The sequence below is a fragment of the Palaemon carinicauda genome, chromosome 38 (assembly GCF_036898095.1).
Source record: "Palaemon carinicauda isolate YSFRI2023 chromosome 38, ASM3689809v2, whole genome shotgun sequence".
Classification (NCBI taxonomy): Eukaryota; Metazoa; Arthropoda; class Malacostraca; order Decapoda; family Palaemonidae; genus Palaemon; species Palaemon carinicauda.
In genome coordinates this window covers 55,591,935-55,612,096 of record NC_090762.1, presented here as the reverse complement: position 1 = coordinate 55,612,096, position 20,162 = coordinate 55,591,935, and the positions used below count along the sequence as shown (strand labels likewise).

Here is a 20,162-nt window from a genome sequence, read left to right as displayed (position 1 = left end):
TATATAAATGGACAAAGATATCAGTAATAACAGGCTGTGGTGAGTCAAAGTTATCCGAAGTCGGAGTTGATTTATATAAAGGATTGGTTTTAGCCTCGTTATGTATGAGCTGCTTGTGAATCGACCATGTGTAAGGATTAGTAATGAAAATTTATGGGAGTTGTGTTATGCATATAGTCAAGTGGTTACGGCAAAGAAAGATGAATTGAAGATGTGGAAAAAGTTGGAAGAAATTTTTTAGATGAGGTGGTATGAAGGTAATTTCTGGTAAAACCAATGTTATGGTAGCTAGCAAGGAGAGGCTAGGAAATTAAATAGAAGAGGCCTAGATGTAAAACATGTAAAGAATTCACATACTGTGATCTACTTGAAACCAGGACAGATAATGTGTGAAAAAAAAAAAACGAAAGCTAAATAAACTGAAAATCAAGATAAGACGTACTGTAATTAGACCAATGAAGGCGTATGTATGGAAGGAAGAACAGAGGTTGGAGTGATTTGAAATAATAGGGCTGAGGTGTATTTGTGGATCTTGCTGCTTGTGACGTTAACAGATGAAGAAAATGGGAGAGGTGCCTGGGTGGTATAGATTACTGACGCGATAAGATAGTTAAGGTGAAGAAGGTGTGGAGTGGAAGCTCAAGAGAAAGGCAAAGGATTTGATTGTGTAATAAAGTGACGAAAGATTTTAATGAAAAGTGTTTAGTGGAGGAACATACGTCACTGGAAAAGATTCTTCGAGGCTAACTGACCCTTTAGCTTTGGGATAGCAGAGGGGTTGCATAATGTCTGTTTTAACTGGTTGATTTTAGATTTTGATAGTAGAAGTAAAAAAAAAACATATGCAAGAATTATTGTTAGCTTCCCTCTTCTCACATCTGACCTGAATGTTTCAGCCTTCGTTTATCTTGCTTCATGTAAAATCTATACAGAATCTTACCACCAGTGCTGTGAAGAAAAGTATCTGCAACACGATAAATAACTTCAAAAATTTTCACTAAGGCTAAATTAATGGAGAAACAATGTCCTATTCAGTAAAATGACGTTCTCCACTATCAAAAAGCTAAGGATAGTGGATTCCGGGGGAGCCTACTGAGTCATCAGCAGCCATTGCCTGGCCCTTCTTGGTCCTAGCTTGGGTGGAGAGAGTGCTTGATCGCAGATCATGTGTACATATGGTCAGTCTCTTGGATATTATCCTGCTAGGGCATTATCACTTTCCCTTGTGTCTGCCATTCTGGTGTTGTTTGAACCGTTCACAGCCCTTGCAGAACAGCAATAATGAGTAAATTATGTTATATCAAAACAATATGTATGTCTTACTAAGATGGTATAGTTTATATGATAGCTTAATAGACTGGATCGGATCGGTGCTTCAGAAATTGCATCAAAATGGAATGACGATAAACAAGGCAAACATTTCTTCTAGTTTAAAAGAATAGGCTACTGAGTATCAATCAATAAGCTCTGTAATTTCCTTTTTTTTTTCTTTTTCTTTTTTTTTTTGATAAACGATTTATTTTCATTATTATGTGTTTTTAAGAATGACGTACTTGCAATGACTTAGTTCATCACTTTTCAGACAGGCTTGGCTCAATTAAGTAGTGAAAAATAGGGATTTTAGTATGTTTGGTTGTTTGAGCTTTCAGGTTTTTAATAGACAAATTTGATTTTTTATTCTTAGTAAAGTCAATATGAAATGTATAAATTTGGACACAGGAATTCCTGGTATAGCTTGTTTTGTTTTGAGGAAGTGTACCCTGTCACACCCTCACTGCAAGGCGAGTTCATGTGCATAGCCTTGCCCCACTCCCTTTGCCATCTCTCCCTACATTATCTGTTTGGTTACTCGCCACGCAGCAAGGGTGTACAGGGTGCACTTCTTCAGAGTGATGTTTGTCAAAAATACATGTGTCCAGCCGTACATGCCTGCATGCATAACTATAGAATAATGTCTTGAAGATCTGAAACAGGGAACGGTTTCTTGGTACAATTATAGTTACGGACGGAACAACATTTTGATCAAGGAAAAAAAATTCTTGTAGTAAATAATGTCCTTTCACTGAATTTGACATTAATTTCAACAGCAAATAAACCAAAACCCGTTAGACTTCCTTAAGAAGGGGAAATTTTTTTTTCTTTTTTTTTTTTTTTTGAAACCATGTTTTTTGCTCTCTTCGCTAAAAAAATATCAAGCTCCTGGCAAGCGGTACATGCTGAGCTGCGCACGCTAATCCCATTGATTATTATTTCTTAGATAATTAAGTTTTTATTTGCAGTGAAAATAAGTGTCATTTTCGAAGAAAACTGACGCTTTTCTATAGGAAGCACCTTATTTTAGTAGAAAAGCCTTTTCCGTATGTAACTATAATAAAACTGGTTTCTTGGATGCAAACTACCCCAGAAAAATAGAGCAAATATATTATAGATTCACTTGTAATTCAATGCGAAAACGTATTAATGAATAAGTGATAGCCCAAGTTAAACCCTTTCACTTGTCCTTTCGTGAGTATAATACATATTCTATTATTATAACATGTCAGTTGTCGCGATTTCAACATATACGTACATGAGATAAGTGGATAGGCCAATAAAATATCTTGAGTTACCGCAAGAGTTTGAGAAAGACCGTTTTCTTTAAAAAAAAACTACCTCAGCAAAGTAAGAAAATGGCATAGATTTTCAGGGAGGACTCTTCACTTTGTTATTCCTTCTTAATTTTATGCTTTATCTCCCTCAGTTCCAACAACATTTTGTATAATAGCTTAGCCTATGTTTTTAACCATGATATACTTAATGGATTTTGAAGTTTTTTTTATAACTGTCATATCAGAGAAGCTAAATAATCCATGCAAGGAAATTTACCTTAAAAACAACCATGTAATTCCTGCTAATCTCACACGCTTTGCATAATTCACTTATTGATAGTTCATAGTATTTATCTAGTTTAAATCTAAGAGAGAAATCGAACATTTGTTTAAACGAAATCTACCAACAGGACAAACGTTGGGTCTATTTTCTATCTTGGAAAGTATCACTCACTCTACAGAGCATGACAATATATATTTATTCATTTATCCTTTTCTATATATAGGTAATGCTAATTTTCAATACACCTTTAATGTTAATGACCATTTCATGTGTCGTAAGTAAGAAATATATTAAACATCTGTTTATCTATTTTCAAAATTTGTTTATGAAAATCGATCAAGTTGGTACTATATATCTCGTAGTGCTTTCATCATCATCATCATCATCATCATCATCTCTTCCTACCCCTATTGACGCACAGGACCTCGGTTAGATTTCGCCAGCCATCTCTATCAATACTTTTCCATTCATCATTTCTTACTTCACGATTCATAGTCCTCAGCCTGGGTCTTCTAACTCTTCTAGTGCCTTGTGTAGCCCAATAGAAAGTTTGGGAAACTAATCTCTCTTGGGGAGTGCGAAGACTATGCCCAAACCATCTCCATCTACCTCTGTCCTCTCATTTAAATCCCAATATTCATATGAGGGCTTTGTTCTCAAATCTACTAAATCTATTGTAGATAGCTTCATTGTCATACCATGGCTCATGTCCATACGGTAACACCGGTCTCTCTAAAGTGATATATAGCCTGATTTTTATATGTGATTTGATTTCAAAATTTTACTTAACCTAGCCACTGTCTGATTTTAGTATTTTCAATCTTTAATTAAACTCCAATTCTAAAGACTGTATTAGGGATCATAGTCCCTAAATATTTAAATGATTTACCTCGTTAATCCTTTCTCCTTCCAACGATATTTCATCTTCCATTGCATATTCCGTTCTCATCATCTTTGTCTTTCTTCTATTTATTTTGAGCCCAACCTCATGTGGTATTTCATGCACTCTGGTAAGTAGGCATTGCAAATCCTGTTGTGTTCTGCTAGTAAAGACAGAGTTATCAACACACTCTAGGTCAGCTAATTTCCTATTTTCAATACAGTTCAATCCTTCTCCACTACCCCAAAGTGTTCTATGCATTGCAAAATCCTTTAGGATGATTAACAACATATGGGACAACACATTCCCTTGGAGTACTCCACTGTTCACTGGAAATTCATTTGATAGGACTCCACCAACTTTAACTTTCGCGCCTGCTGTGTTCATGAACAGACTTAATCAAATGTACAAATTTAAGGGGGACTCCCTAATACAGCAGGACTATCCACAAACTTGGCCGGTCCACACTATAAAAGGCTTTTCAATAGTCCACAGTAGCTATTAAAAGTGTATTATAAATTCTACCCATTGCTGTACAACATGCCTTAAAATAAAAGTTTGGTCAGTACAACTACCTTTTCTAAATCCTGCTTGTTCATCTCTCAGCTTTTCATCAATCTTTCTCTCTTGTCTCTTTCGAATATTTTCATGACAACTGACGTAAGTGTGATGCTTCTGTAATTATTACAATCAGTCAGATCTTTTTTTTAGCCATTTTCACCAATACTCTTAATTCCCATTCATCAGACTTTACTTCTTTATGCCACATTCTACAAAATAATCTTGTAAGTATTCTTGGAGTCAATTCATTTTCGGTTTCATCTCAGTAGTTTTTCCATCGTATCCAGGGGCTTTACACCGCTTGAGTTTTTTTAATGATAGCTTCGACTTCAAATACACTGAATTCATTAATGGGCACATCAAGGTCTTTCCTCAGCTTCAGGTATATCAATCAAATTATTCTCTTCATATCTCTTATTCGTGACGTCACTAAAGTGTTCCATCCAACTTTGTCTTTCATCATCTTCTGTTGTTATAACAGATCCATCCGTATTTTTTATTAGTGTATGCTTCTTTTATTTTGCCCCCGTAAAAATTTCATTAATGATTCTATAGGCAATTCTTACATCATAGCCTGTTCTTGAATTCATAGCTTTGTCAGTCTCATCTGCTTTCCTGTCTAACTATTCTCTCCAGTCATTCCTGGCTTTTCTTTTGACGTCACTATCAACACGTGAATGCTAAGCATGCTCTACCTTATAATTTTCCTTATTTCCTCGAAAACTTTCAACAATCAATTTCTGTTTTTATCTCCTTTTTATAATATATTTGATTATATCAGTTTTTATTTGGTAATTTCTTTTATATTCAATGCAAATATAATGTCTACCTTTTCTGGGGGATTTATTTTTTATCAACCGAGTAGATGTAACGTCATATCAAATATCTTAATCAATCAAACCCATTTCAATACACAGGAGCATTCATCTCCTACAACTACTGATTTATAATCTAAAATGGCAAAATAAAAATTAAGTAACCGCAAACCTCCGCCAAGGTAAGCAATTCAATCCTTTAAAGGGCTATTTTCCAAAAAAATTGCATTCTTATCCCTGTCAAAATTTTAGTTCTTTTTCTCATGATTAGACCCTCATTTTGCCAGTTGTTGATGAAAATCTACGTACAAAAATCTACGCATAGATTTCTGCGTATTCCTATTAACAAACAAACCAAGCAGGAAATGATAAAATCGATTCAAAAACCTTCTATTATATTGACCTATATGTATTGTGATCCACAGAACTTCCTTACTGGAGTCATGCTTATGATCATTCAGGATAGCAAATATCCTCAATAAATCTTTCGAGTGCAGGTTAATAAAACTCAATAACAATTTTCCTAACAAAATTCATTCTTAATGCTCTCTCTTTAGGTAGTATTATAATAACTATCTTTAGTACATTTGGCAACGCTGCAATCAGTACCCGACGTTGAGACCCCAGTCCTGCTTGATGAGGTCAGCGCCCTTTTCTCCAATCATGATCGTGGTTGCCATAGGGTTAGCGGACACGATGACGGGCATTATGGAGGCGTCTATGACTCTCAGGCCTTTCACTCCGTGAACTCTGTCGCAATAATAATAATAATAATAATAATAATAATAATAATAATAATAATAATAATAATAATAATAATAATAATGGCGACTATTTAAAATTCCCGGTCATATATCGTTGTATATTCTGAGTCAGGAGATTCCTCTTCAACTTTGTGACCGAATATACAACGATATGTGATTGTATTTGTATACACAGTGTTTTCTTCAATTTAATGATGATAATGATAATAGATACATGATGATAATGAACATATGGATAATACTGATAATCATACTCATAACAGAAATATTAAAATGATTATAATGATAATAGAAATAATAGTGTATCAGAGGGCCGACTTTGTATCGGGTAAAAGTTCCTGTAAAATTAAGTTTCCAGGATTTCTCCATGCAATAATTGTGTTAATAATGATAATGATGATAATAACGATATTAACAATTGGACTGACAATGTTTTTCTAATGGGTCTTAGTGGTTTTATACTTGTATAATTTTTACATAATTGCAATAATTGTGTTAATAAAGATGATGATAATGATGATAATAACGGTATTAACAATGATGATAATGACGGTATTAACAATTGGACCGACAATGTTTTTTCTAAGGGGTCTAAGTGATTTTATGCGCTTGTAATTTTTACATAATACTAATTCATTTACCATATCGTCATGAATGAATAAAAATACGTACAAATAGAACAGCATTATCTTGTTATTTACGCCCATCACATTAGGTGTCACAAATTCCTATCAACAATATACATTTACTACTGACGAAGAAGCCCTTGTATTTTGTCACCTTAATCGTGGGTCGACGACGGCTAGGGGGTCACTGGAAGGCCCCATCTTGCAAGTCCCAGCCGGATGCCAAAAGGAAGATGTCATGTGGCGTATGTAGCAGATCCAATACCTGTCTGATCCGAATGTTTCTCCTGCACATCCTTCGATTGGCTGCAGATGGCATTTTCAATAATAATAATAATAATAATAATAATAATAATAATAATAATAATAATAATAATAATAATAATGCGTTGCATTGTAGGAAGCTTAATGTAATTTAATATGATTATGATATGACTTAGAATAATAATAGCTGAAAAACACAATTCTATGATTATATATTTAAAATATCAAGAAAATTTAAGGACAAATCATAGTTTACAGAATATTATAGTGTGATCTTATAGTTTTTTAAATCCTATTATTTAAACATTGTTTAAATTTTGTGCTTAAACAATATGAAAAATGTACTTACCTCATCGTAGAGCTTGGCACCGAATTTCTCTCTGAACACAGTCGTATTCCCTAGTATTACGGCTGCTTTGATTCCTAAAAGAGAGTATTTTATTAATGAAATAATATACATAAAGAATTACTGTACATAGTTGCGTGATTGATAGCGACCTTGCCTTTCATTTGAAGAAACTAAGGTTTGATCCTTATATGGGGAAGAAGTTTTTTGTATATACTGTATATATGCATATACAGATATATATATATATATATATACATATACATATGTATATATATATATATATATATACATATATATATAAATATGAATATGTATATATGAATATATATATATGTATATATATATATATATATATATATATATATATATATATATATATATATATGTATATGCATATATACATATACACACATATATATGTATATATATATATATATATATATACTGTCTATATATATATATATATATATATATATATATATATATATATATATATATATATATATATATATATGCACTGGGCAAAACGCAGTAAAATAGCCGTCGAAAAGATTATACGGAAATTGAGGAAATTTGATTATCTACTAGAAAATTGAAAATATCATTTGTTATTATGTGCGCTTTCTATTTTTTTCTAACTGCTATTTTATACTTAATTCAAAGAGCGTTTTTATAATAAATATTATACTACTACTACTACTACTACTACTACTACTACTACTACTACATTCAGGCACACTTTTATATCTTGTTTCTCTTACTCTAGTTATTTTGAAGTTTATATAGTTTGTATATAAAAGATATATTTCGTTATTGTTCTTAAACTTCTTGTTTACTTCCATATTTCCTTTCCTCACTGGGCTATTTTCCCTGTTGGAGCCCTTGGGCTTACAGCATCCTGTTTTGCCAACTAGGGCTGTAGCTTAGGAAATAATAATAATAATAATAATAATAATAATAATAATAATAATAATAATAATAATAATAATAATAATAATATTCCCCTTATAAAATGAAGAGCAAGGTTCTGGTTGTAGGCCTATATATATATATATATATATATATATATATATATATATGCATATATATATATATATGTATATATATATATATATATATATATATATATATATATATATATATATATATATAGAACTACTGTTTCTCTCCCCATCTCTCGGGTAGGGGGAAAAGGAAGTAGCCATATCATGGTATGCGTGTGTATTTATCTAAATATTTATCCATCTTTTTTTAGCAGAGGGCGTAGTCTAATAATAATAATAACAATAACAATAACAGTAATAATAATAATAATAATAATAATAATAATAATAATAATAATAATCCCTACCTTTGAGCAAGGTGTACACATCATCTTCGTGACTCAAATATTTAGGATCAATTAAGGGTAGGTCATCTGGGTTGCTTGACCTGAGAGTGACCGATCCAGTACTTTTGGGTCGGAGTTGATTGATCAGTAGTGTGAAGCCGTCCTCTCCAAATAACGGAGTGTAATATCGTAAATAGAACTGTTTCGAAGAAATGTGAATTCGGTTACTGGGGTTCATTGAATTTAAATGTAAAAAAAAAAAAAAGAAAAAAAAATGAATCAGTTTAGTGGAGTGGAAAAATGCAAGATCATTAGTTCACTGTAACTTAAATGATGTAGGTATGATATGAAACAATATTCTATGCAACTGAATAAGAAAAATTCCATTATAAAATACACCTAATGAACTGAAATCTCAAAAATTAGTTATTCAAATCAATTATCAAGTTCATTCATTTCTCGAAGGACAATGTATAGTATGCCTTTACCCCTTTATCAAGGCCGAAGATATAGGGAATAAATAGCCCTTTGTCAATGTGAAACGGCCCAGGTGAAAGCGAGATTTGAACATCAGGGTAGTCACTGTCGAGGCCTCCATTAACTGCGAACCATGCGTTGGCGACATCTCCGATAGGGGCGGCGTAGACACCTGGCGGCAAAAAGTAGATTGAGTCGTCCTTGTTTCTGGGTGAAGAGTCAGTGTTGGAATAGTGTTTCTGGTTGTGTCTACGTATCTGAGATTAATGTTGCATGTCGATTAAGATTCCTTTGGTTTACATCTCATTTTACTTGGAAGATTCAAGAACAAAGAGCATTTCTAACCCTAAGTTTCCAGTATTAGGTGGGTAAAATCTTCTGTACTGAGCTAGAGCAGTAGCGTCCAACCCGTCCAGAAACTTTCAGTGCAGGTTTTATTTAGCGAGACTTTCCTTGAGATCAAGCTAATGCTTTTCCAGGTAGCTGTGCCAACATTTATTGTATATCTAGACTGAAAAGTCAACATGGGCTGCTTAATGAAAAGTACCCCCTCCCCCCCACAAAACCACCACACGGACCCCAAAAATTCTGATACATATATTGATGGGTCACCCATGTAAGTACAGAAACAGTTCACCTCCTTCCTTTATGTCCTAAATATTGAAGAGTATAATTCTGTTGAGGATTAGAAAACACTAACCTTCCCTTCCTGTCACATATTGCTCAACTGCTCCGGGAGCAAAGATTTTCCTTTGAGATGAAGAGGAATGTTTATTAATTGTCCAGACAAGGCCATATACGCCCACGTGGTCTTGTAGATTCTGGCCAACTCCCGGAACGGGAGCTATGGGTGGTATCTGAAATAAATTTGGTTTATTGATATATATATATATATATATATATATATATATATATATATATATATATATGTATATATATATATGTATATATATAGTATATATATATGTATATATATAGTATATATATATATATATATATATAGTATATATATATATATATATATATATATAGTATATATATATATATATATATATATATATATAGTATATATATAGTATATATATATATATATATATATAGTATATATATAGTATATATATATATATATAGTATATATATAGTATATATATATATATATATATATATATATATATAGTATATATATAGTATATATATATATATATATATATATGTATATATATATATATATATATATATATATGTATATATATACTTTATCTGTAATAGCAAGTAATAAAAGACAAAGCATGTGAAAATCATTCATCTGTGAAAAGAGCATTTCCTTCATAGACTACAAACTCAAACGTAATACTTGAAAAAATAATATTTGTTTCTTTATAACAAACCAACATATAATTGCTTTTGATACTCAAAATCCCCGAGTTTATAAGTAGGCTACAGAAAAGGATTTGTATGTATTGAATGCATGATGCATGATATTCCACAAGCTGTTAATGTTTTCCATCGTACTCTATGAACTGGTTTCAATATATTGAAGGCTTTATGCGGTACATAGTGGAAGGTTTTAGATATATTTTAACAGCATTACTTTAGGTCTCAGTTGCACTCATTTTGGTATCGTACTTTCCGTTTATTGTCTACTGTCTACCAATTAAACCAATGTCTAAAGTTACGCAATAGACCTTCAACTAAGTTATCCAACTTCTTTATCCATGCTTCAATTTTCAAGTATAATTCAAGACCCAATTATTCAGTCAAGCCTTAGAAAGGCTATTCAGTTGCCTCGCTTTTTACTACAAATGATCGTCCTAATCTGGCAATTGAATCGGTGGAACATCAGTAGTTCAAACTTGCTGTGGTTTTTTATGTTGAACGGGGAGCCCTAAGGCTTATAGCATCGTGCTTTTTTAACTAGTGTTGTAGCTTAGTAATAATCATACTAATACTGCTACTAATATTAATGATGATAATAATGATTATAATTACAATGATAATGTAAATAGTGATGATAATTACATAGTATAAACTCACCCCATGTTCCAGCAAATGTTCCTCCGGTCCTATACCGGAGAGCATAAGAAGTTTTGGGGACCCAATAGCTCCAGCGCTGACAATGACCTCTTTGCTAGAGAACGCTTTATACAACTGGAATGGAAGAAGGCGAACTTTTAATAGCATTGATTATAAATAAAGATTTACTTTTTACGTAGCTTCCTGTTAGAGCGACAAGAAGGGCTCAGTTTAAATTAATATTTAACCAATCGAGAAATAAGTTGTAATTTCAGAATCTACTGTAATTAGTGGTTTTTGAATGGGGGGATCAGAGATAAATCTCGTGCAGTTATCTTAGAAATTAAAGGATGCTGATTTTATAAGAAAAAAAGCCTATATGAAATGTAATCTTTAAGATATTTTATGTTCTTTATTCATTTCATTTCCTACAGTTTATTGATTTCACTGTTTCATTTGTTCACTGTGGTATTTTTCTCTGTTGAGCCCTTTGAAAGATAGCGTCCTGCTTTTACAGCTAGGGTTGTTGCTTAGTTAATAATAATAATAATAATAACAATAATAATAATAATAATAATAATAATAATAATAATAATAATGATAATAATAATATCCTGTTACAACGTTTAGATCTTATCCTTATAGCAATACTTGAAATTATAAAGAAATCAAAACCACACTGACCTCGCCCTCGTATTTGAATATTACCCCCTTGGCTTTTTTGTCATCCCCCACGATGATCTGGAATTAAGGATGGAGAGATAAAACAGTGACATTATATTTAAATGTGGGAATATAAGCAAACAGTTACAAAATGGTAATTTGATCTGCTTTCCCTCATAAAAGTACATATGTCATACAGAAAGTTTATGCACGATTATTTTCATTCTAGTCTCGTAAAGCTGATGTGAGTTTGTAATGGAGTAAGAATCGTGAATTTTGTTTCTATTTTCAGACAATATTATTATCATGCCTTGGTAGAGCTAAGAGATAATATACATGTATTATAGTCTAACATCACCATTCATAATGATCTGTCGTTTACCATAAATGCGAATCGAAAGAAGTATTTAGATTTCAGAAAGCGTTATATGAAAGATATGTGTCATAAGGAGATTCTTATAAAAATCAAACGTTTTTATAAAATGTATAACTACCTTTTGTACTGTAGCACTATGCAATATATGAAGATTGGGCCACGCAGCAGCCGGTCTTATGAACGAGTAAGCCACGGAAGATCTGATGCCATCTCCGATGTTGAAATATGGTTTAGCGAAACCTGAAAGAAATAAGATAAGATATATGAGACTAGAATAAAAAAAGTCCTAGTTTGGGGAGATTCAGGGAAAGATGAATATCCACAATCTATCGGTGGATGATTTCTTTGTTAGTTAGAGGTCGCTCATGAGCAGAGGCAATGGACAGGACAGTGTGCTCGAGATTGACCATATGCGCATATGATCAGCACCTAAGCCACTTCTCCATCAAGCTAACACCTGGAAGAGCCAGGCAATAACTGCTGATGACTCGGCAGGTAGACCTAAAGGCTTCCCAAAATGCCACATCCTTAGTTCGCAAGGATGATGAGGTTGCAGACACAACTAGACACTATAGAGCTTGAGCGGGTGTCGAACCCCCGTCCAACAGATATTAGACAGGGATGTTTCCAGTAAGCTACCACAACTCTTGATGTATCCAAACACCTTTTTATTCAAACCAGAAAGCAGTTACTTATACATTTTATTAGAATTTGATATGGCATTTTACTGATGTATAACCAGCGGACTAGGTAACCAAAAGCCGTTATCCAGTCCAGGCATAAAGAAAATATTTATTCAGAAATTTCTGCTCAACTCGAAATGAACGTTACCCTTTTAGTGATTTTTTTTTTATATTTTTCATATTTTGGAATGTACGAGATGATCAAGCTAATACATGAGAAAACAAAGAAATCGAGCAGGAAAAAACATTAAAAGTTGTTTAATATCAAAGCGAGAGGCGATTCTAATTTCTATATTGTTTTTTTTTTCTTGGGGGGGGGGGGAGGTGGGGGGAGGGGTACAAAAATTATTAGTGCTCATGGCAAGGAAATATTCGTAACTTTTCTCAATTACGATGCATTTAAAAAAAAATGACTTATTGCTAGCCTTAGTTTTCATATTAACCACGAATCATTTAAAAAAAGAAAAGTCTCCCGAGAGTTACTTACCAGTCTGCACAGGTCCATTTGGATCAATGATGTCAAAGCCGTGTTCTATACCTGCCGCTAAGAAAGCCACAGACAAATCCCCCGGCTGGGACCCCGTGACCGACATTGGACCGCCACGGCCATGGTACAGCTCTGCCAAATCATGCTAAAACCCTTCATATCATTGTCTTTTAATACTGGATTATTCAGTTATAAGCTTTTTATTGACGTTATTGTTTAATGTTTCTATATTTTATTTATTGTTCCAATATTATCTATTGTTTACTCTATTGCATTATTATTTTTCTCCATCGCTCAATATCCACAATTATTATATTAAAAAAACAAAATTGTATAGCATGCATGAAATTTATAAGTATATAAGCATTTTACTTGAATACATAACATTAAGTATATGTGTGTATATGCTTATATGTATGTATGTATGTATGTATGTATATATACATATATATATATATATTGTATATATATATATATATATATATATATATATGTATGTATGTATGTGTGTGTTTATATATTATATTATATATAAATAGAGAGAGAGAGAGAGAGAGAGAGAGAGAGAGAGAGAGAGAGAGAGAAAGAGAGACGTGTGGATGTTGATAATCTACGGTACACTGTTGAAAGTGTTGAAAAGTTTTTTTATGATAAGTAGGATAGTTACGGGTGCGAATAAAACTGGACTCAAGATGAGAATGTGCAATCCTCTATGAATTTTAAACATTTATGAATGTTGGGATACGTTAAGTCAGAAATAGGACAGAGGATGTTGGTACAGTTATGCGATAAGAAAATAAATTATGAATGGGTTGTAGAATGGTAGATATCTGGATATGATACAATTTGTAATAAAAAGAATGAAGAGAAATTGCATAGGCTTGGTAAAGACTCTGAAAATGTTAGGTAGGAGAATTGAGAGTAATGTGGGGAAAATAAGGCATTGGAGGTAAATAGGAACTAAGATGTAGTAATGAATGTTTGTATGGATGGTGAAATGATAAAAGTAATGCCTCATATGAATATCGAGGAGTAAATATATCAGATTATGCTAAGAAAAGGGAAGAGGTAAATCACAGAGTAGGCGAAACAAGTAATGCTGTAGAATGTGTGCAAGAGGTCTCAGGTGGAAACCAAAGTAGGGAATTATGGAACTGTGGATGTTAAATGTTCATGGAAAAAAGTGTTGGAGCCGTTGAAGTGAAGAATTAATTGAGTGAAAAAAAAGTAGAAACCGCGATATGAGAGGAATAAGAGCGGGTTAAGAAATTTGGCCATATGGGAAGAATGGTCGAAAATAAGTTATTGAAAATTCAAACGCCGTGGAAAGGGTTATATAGATGGCATAATAAGAAGGCCTTTGACATCCAAGAAGGACAATAGTGTGTACAGAAGATGGATGATTGATGCATATATATATATATATATATATATATATATATATATATATATATATATATATATATATATATATATATCACCCACGAATGGCATTTAATACCGAATTCTATCTTGGGAATATATATCCACTTGGAATTCATTTTATGGTAACAGCTTCTGGCCAGAAGCTGTTACCATAAAATGAATTCCAAGTGGAAATATATTCCCAAGATAGAATTCGGTATTAAATGTCATTCGTGGGTGATATTTACATTGATTGAAATCACGTGTGCTAGTGATGTATATTCATATATATATATATATATATATATATATATATATATATATATATATATATATATATATATATATATATGTATATATATATATATATGTGTGTGTGTGTGTGTGTGTGTGTGTGTGTGTATGTTTGTGTGTGTTTGTGTTTCCCAGTTTACCCTTCTATTTACCTGATTCTCCCAGTTTTTCACCCCTGTAATTTTCGCTCTTCCTGAAGTAGTGAAGGCAGGTCTCGTAGTCCCAGCCCGTGTTCCCCAGCGACGCCCAGTGGTCGAAGTCTTTACTATTTCCTCGAACATACAACATCCCATTTGTTATCGTTGACCCTCCCAATACTTTGCCATGTGGGATAGTAGCTCGCTGAAATAATAATAATAATAATAATGATAATGATAATGATATTAGGACTACTACTACTACTACTACTACTACTACTACTACTACTACTACCACCACTACTACTACAAATAATAATAATAATAATAATAATAATAATAATAATAATAATAATAATAATGCGTTTGGCGTAAATACTCAAATGTTTCTGAGATTATTGTTCATGATACATTATGTCTTTTATATCTAGATACGGTTCTGCATGTAACTGATCATTTTGCAATCATAGTCTAACTCTAGAATCTAGATGAATATAAAGTTAATGCTATAAGTTGTTTAAGGGAGGTATACATAAAAAGCAATTACGGAAACTTGCAGTAAACCTAAGGGATTAGGTGCGAGGGGTAATAATTGCCCCTGGAATCAGAAAGTGAATGTAATAATATTAATATTGAACACTTCTCGTTGTCAGTTGTCTAGTTTACGTGATAAAGGAAGGCAATTGAAGACAATCACTTATACGAAGATCAAAACACTTGAATTTGTCTAATATCAATAATGATTTACTCTATTGTAATCTGTTATGAAGGCAACCGAAATTATGCTCTTCTTGCGTGAATATGTTGTGAAATAGTACTATATAGGTTAAAGAAATTTATTGTCACTCTACACTGAATCCCAATGAACTCCAAATCAATCATTTGTCATTCTACACGCGTATCACTATTTCCTTTCGTTGACAGTATTAATAGAAGTCACAATTAAAATTTATTATTATTAAAGAACTTTCAATTGGGCTCCACAAGGTATTAAGAGAGTTGGAAGACCCAGGCCAACTTAGCTGAGGACTATATAGCGTGAAGTAGGAGATAATGAATGGAGAAGTATTTCATTAGAATCTCAAGATAGAGACGACTGACGAAATCTAATCGAGGCCCATTGCTTCAATAGGCGTAGGAGATGATGATGATGAAGAAAGAGCAGTAGAAAAAAAAGGCAGTTGAAAGATATACCGACAAGCATAAGAAAACCTTTAATCTGTCAAAAAAAAAAAAAAAATTGGTAAACAATGATCCTACCCAAGGTCCTTTAATGGGGATCCTACCTACCCTGCCAACAAAGCTTTTAAGAGCATTGTCCTGAGGTTCCGTAGCGTAGTTCCAGTCGTTATTGCCCCGTATGTACCCAAAAGCGTACAGTCCCGGGATGTAACTGTCCTGGGGTGGTAAAGGACCCGCTTCCAGCAGCAGGACATTCCAGGCAGGCACCTCTGCCAGTCGGGATGCCACGACGCCCCCTCCAGCGCCGCTTCCAACTGAAATAGGAACGAGTTGTAATCAGTATATATATATATATATATATATATATATATATATATATATATATATATATATATATATATATATATATATATGTATGTATGTATGTATGTATGTATGCATGTATGTATGTATGTACTGTATATCAATTATTGTAATGGAACTCTTCTCAAATGGCTAAGGACACAACACCACCCATTTTGGGAAAATGAAATATTTCTTATTGCGGTAACAAAGACATTTCTGGGAGAGGTTTTTTACTGTCAATCATTTTCCCTGAAAAAAAAGGCCATCTGGAAAACAGGGAAGAACCGGATATAGTTGATTAAAAATTTTTTTTATCGATTCGAGGTTCTTCAGAAATAAATATTTATCCATTGCCAACAGACAGCTCAGGAATGAAATATTAAAAAAAAAACAAGGTCAAGAGAAAAAAAGGTTGAGAAAGACGAGGAATTATTTTTTTTCGTTCAATGATGTTTCCCATCGGATACCAACGGCTTCCGAAATCAAAACTTATTGTTCAGAATAAACAAGACTTGGTATGGAATGTATGTAATTTGTGGAGACAAACGTAAAATCTATTACTTGTCAAATCGATTTTCATCATGGGATTTTTTTTTATCTTTGTTTGAAGCTAGATTTTTTTATTTCCGAATTATATTTAGTGTCACCTTGGCTAGAGTGAAGCCGGTTGGGAACTGAACACAAGGTTGAGGGTAGGTAAGAATACGCCTCCTAGGTTAGGTTATGTAGTTTTTTTTTTTTTTTTTTTTTTTTTTTTTTTAATGTGTTTTTAGTCATAAATTTGGAAAATTTAAATTTATAAATTTTCAGGGAACACGGGTTTCCCCCAATTATTTGCATAAGAACAGTTCAAGTGCGTATAGTAAATTCACCAGGACCTTCTTAATTTCTTCATTAGGAATATTGTGCTACAGTAAATATTCACCCACGTCTCAATTATTGACCCGGTCCGCTCAAAAAGCCTCCAAAGTTACTTTGCACACTTTTGATTGCTTACTAACTTCTGGATTATTAATTAACATCATTGGTTTTAATTGAGTCGGAACATTTGCAGATCGAAAAAGAAACAAGGAACTTCTGTTTCCTTTTAATGTTTCTGTTTCCATTGAAAGTTTCTGTTTCCATTGAAAGTTTCAGTTTCCATTGTAAGTTTCTGTTTCCATTGTAAGTTTCTATTTCCATTGAAAGTTTCTGTTTCCATTGTAAGTTTATGTTTCCATTGAAAGTTTCTGTTACCAATGTAAGTTTCTATTTCCATTGAAAGTTTCTGTTTCCATTGTAAGTTTCTATTTCCATTGAAAGTTTCTGTTTCCATTGTAAGTTTATGTTTCCATTGAAAGTTTCTGTTTCCATTGTAAGTTTCTATTTCCATTGAAAGTTTCTGTTTCCATTGAAAGTTTCTGTTTCTATTGAAAGTTTCTGTTTCCATTGTAAGTTTCTGTTTCCATTGAAAGTTTCTGTTTCCGTTGTAAGTTTCAGTGTCCATTGAAAATTTCTGTTTTAATTGTAAGTTTCTGTATCCATTGTAAGTTTCTATTTCCATTGTAAGTTTCTGTTTCCATTGAAAGTTTCTGTTTCCATTGTAAGTTTCTATTTCCATTGAAAGTTTCTGTTTCCATTGTAAGTTTCTATTTCCATTGAAAGTTTCTGTTTCCATTGTAAGTTTCTATTTCCATTGAAAGTTTCTGTTTCCATTGTAAGTTTCTGTTTCCATTGAAATCCATTGAAAGTTTCTGTTTCCATTGAAAGTTTCTGTTTCCATTGTAAGTTTCTGTTTCCGTTGAAAGTTTCTGTTTCCATTGTAAGTTTCTGTTTCTATTGAAAGTTTCAGTGTCCATTGAAAGTTTCTGTTTTCATTGTAAGTTTCTGTTTCCATTGTAAGTTTCTATTTCCATTGAAAGTTTCTGTTTCCATTGTAAGTTTCTGTTACCATTGTAAGTTTCTGTTTCCATTGAAATCCATTGAAAGTTTCTGTTTCCATTGAAAGTTTCTGTTTCCATTATAAGTTTCTGTTTCCATTGTAAGTTTCTATTTCCATTGAAAGTTTCTGTTTCCATTGTAAGTTTCTATTTCCATTGAAAGTTTCTGTTTCCATTGTAAGTTTCTGTTACCATTGTAAGTTTCTGTTTCCATTGAAATCCATTGAAAGTTTCTGTTTCCATTGAAAGTTTCTGTTTCCATTGTAAGTTTCTGTTTCCATTGAAAGTTTCTGTTTCCGTTGTAAGTTTCAGTGTCCATTGAAAATTTCTGTTTTAATTGTAAGTTTCTATTTCCATTGTAAGTTTCTGTTTCCATTGAAAGTTTCTGTTTCCGTTGTAAGTTTCAGTGTCCATTGAAAATTTCTGTTTTAATTGTAAGTTTCTATTTCCATTGTAAGTTTCTGTTTGCATTGAAATTTTTTTTTTTGTTGAATGTTTGATGTTTTATCAATCAATGAAGTTGCATCTAATCATTGTCCTGGGAATAAAATATTTTATGTGAAAAATAATAAAAAAGGTAGAAGGGAACCTTGAAGGATTATTGTTGAACTGTGGAAAAAAATAAACGCAATTATCATTTATCCTAAATTGGCTTTGGACTGAACGTGATGTTATAACAAAAGGAAAACTTTATTTCAGTTAATACTAAAGTTATGAAATAAGCAAAAGAAATACTCAATTATTAACAATAAACAGAAACCATTTAAAAATATTTGTCTTTTTGCCAACATAAACCGGTTATTTTTGACAATAAATATCATAATAAAAAACTTATAAAATAGGTTTTAGTTTTTATTGGTTTTATGTTTTTTTCTCTATCAAAAACCAGTAAATAAAGTTTTTTTTTTTTTTTATAATTCTCTTAACCAAAGCCTTTTGGCCTTGATAGCCGGATGTCACGATCAACCGAATTTTATATATATTTTTGAACGTCAGTTGGCAACACTTCGAAGGTGACCTCTTATGGTATCAAGACCCCCCCCCCCCTCTCTCTCTCTCTCTCTCTCTCTCGTCATGTCGTAACGAAAATCATAAAATCAATTGTTATTCAAAGATGAATCTCAAGCTGATGTAATTACATTGGACCATCGTTTTTCAAAATCCTTAATACGTTTTGAGTAAGGAGAGGGCTTAGCTCTGAACTTATGTATACAATATATGTTCAGTCTCAAGATCTTAGTTTTTTTTTTTCTTGGTTGTCCAGCTTGCTTGGGTTTTAAGAGGGCTTCCTACTCTAAGGAAGAATCTTTCTGAAATTTTCAACGAGACATTTATTATGTACCGGTATATATATATATATATATATATATATATATATATATATATATATATATATATATATATATACATATATATATTAATGCATATATATATATATATGTATATATATATGTATATATACATATATACACATACACGCACGCACACACACACACATATATATATATATATATATATATATATATATATATATATATATATATATATATATATATATAGATAGATAGATAGATAAATACACACGTATATGTATATACAGTATGTACTGTATGCGTGTGTGTGCGACTATGTGCGTAGATGTCTGTGCTGGTATATGGGCATGTGCACGCACACAAAAAAAAAACACATGTATTTATAATCCACCTCTGGCAATATCAGCAT

The 20,162-nt window shown here is 32.3% G+C and overlaps 1 protein-coding gene across 1 annotated transcript in view; it reads right to left on the bottom strand.

Moving 5' to 3' along the window:
- Window positions 1-5,649: 5,649 nt before the first annotated feature.
- Window positions 5,650-20,162, bottom strand: part of LOC137630202 (glucose dehydrogenase [FAD, quinone]-like) — a 19,475-nt gene continuing 4,962 nt past the window's right edge. Inside the window, exons 2-13 of the mRNA XM_068361650.1 lie at window positions 16,285-16,490; window positions 15,010-15,199; window positions 13,160-13,291; window positions 12,108-12,229; window positions 11,635-11,691; window positions 10,972-11,085; window positions 9,638-9,794; window positions 8,949-9,109; window positions 8,482-8,659; window positions 7,131-7,204; window positions 6,672-6,823; window positions 5,650-5,877 (exon numbers count right to left, since the gene is read on the bottom strand). Coding sequence (XP_068217751.1) covers window positions 5,730-5,877; window positions 6,672-6,823; window positions 7,131-7,204; window positions 8,482-8,659; window positions 8,949-9,109; window positions 9,638-9,794; window positions 10,972-11,085; window positions 11,635-11,691; window positions 12,108-12,229; window positions 13,160-13,291; window positions 15,010-15,199; window positions 16,285-16,490 — 1,691 coding nt within the window. The 3' untranslated portion in view covers window positions 5,650-5,729. The remainder of the gene's footprint in view (window positions 5,878-6,671; window positions 6,824-7,130; window positions 7,205-8,481; window positions 8,660-8,948; window positions 9,110-9,637; window positions 9,795-10,971; window positions 11,086-11,634; window positions 11,692-12,107; window positions 12,230-13,159; window positions 13,292-15,009; window positions 15,200-16,284; window positions 16,491-20,162) is intronic.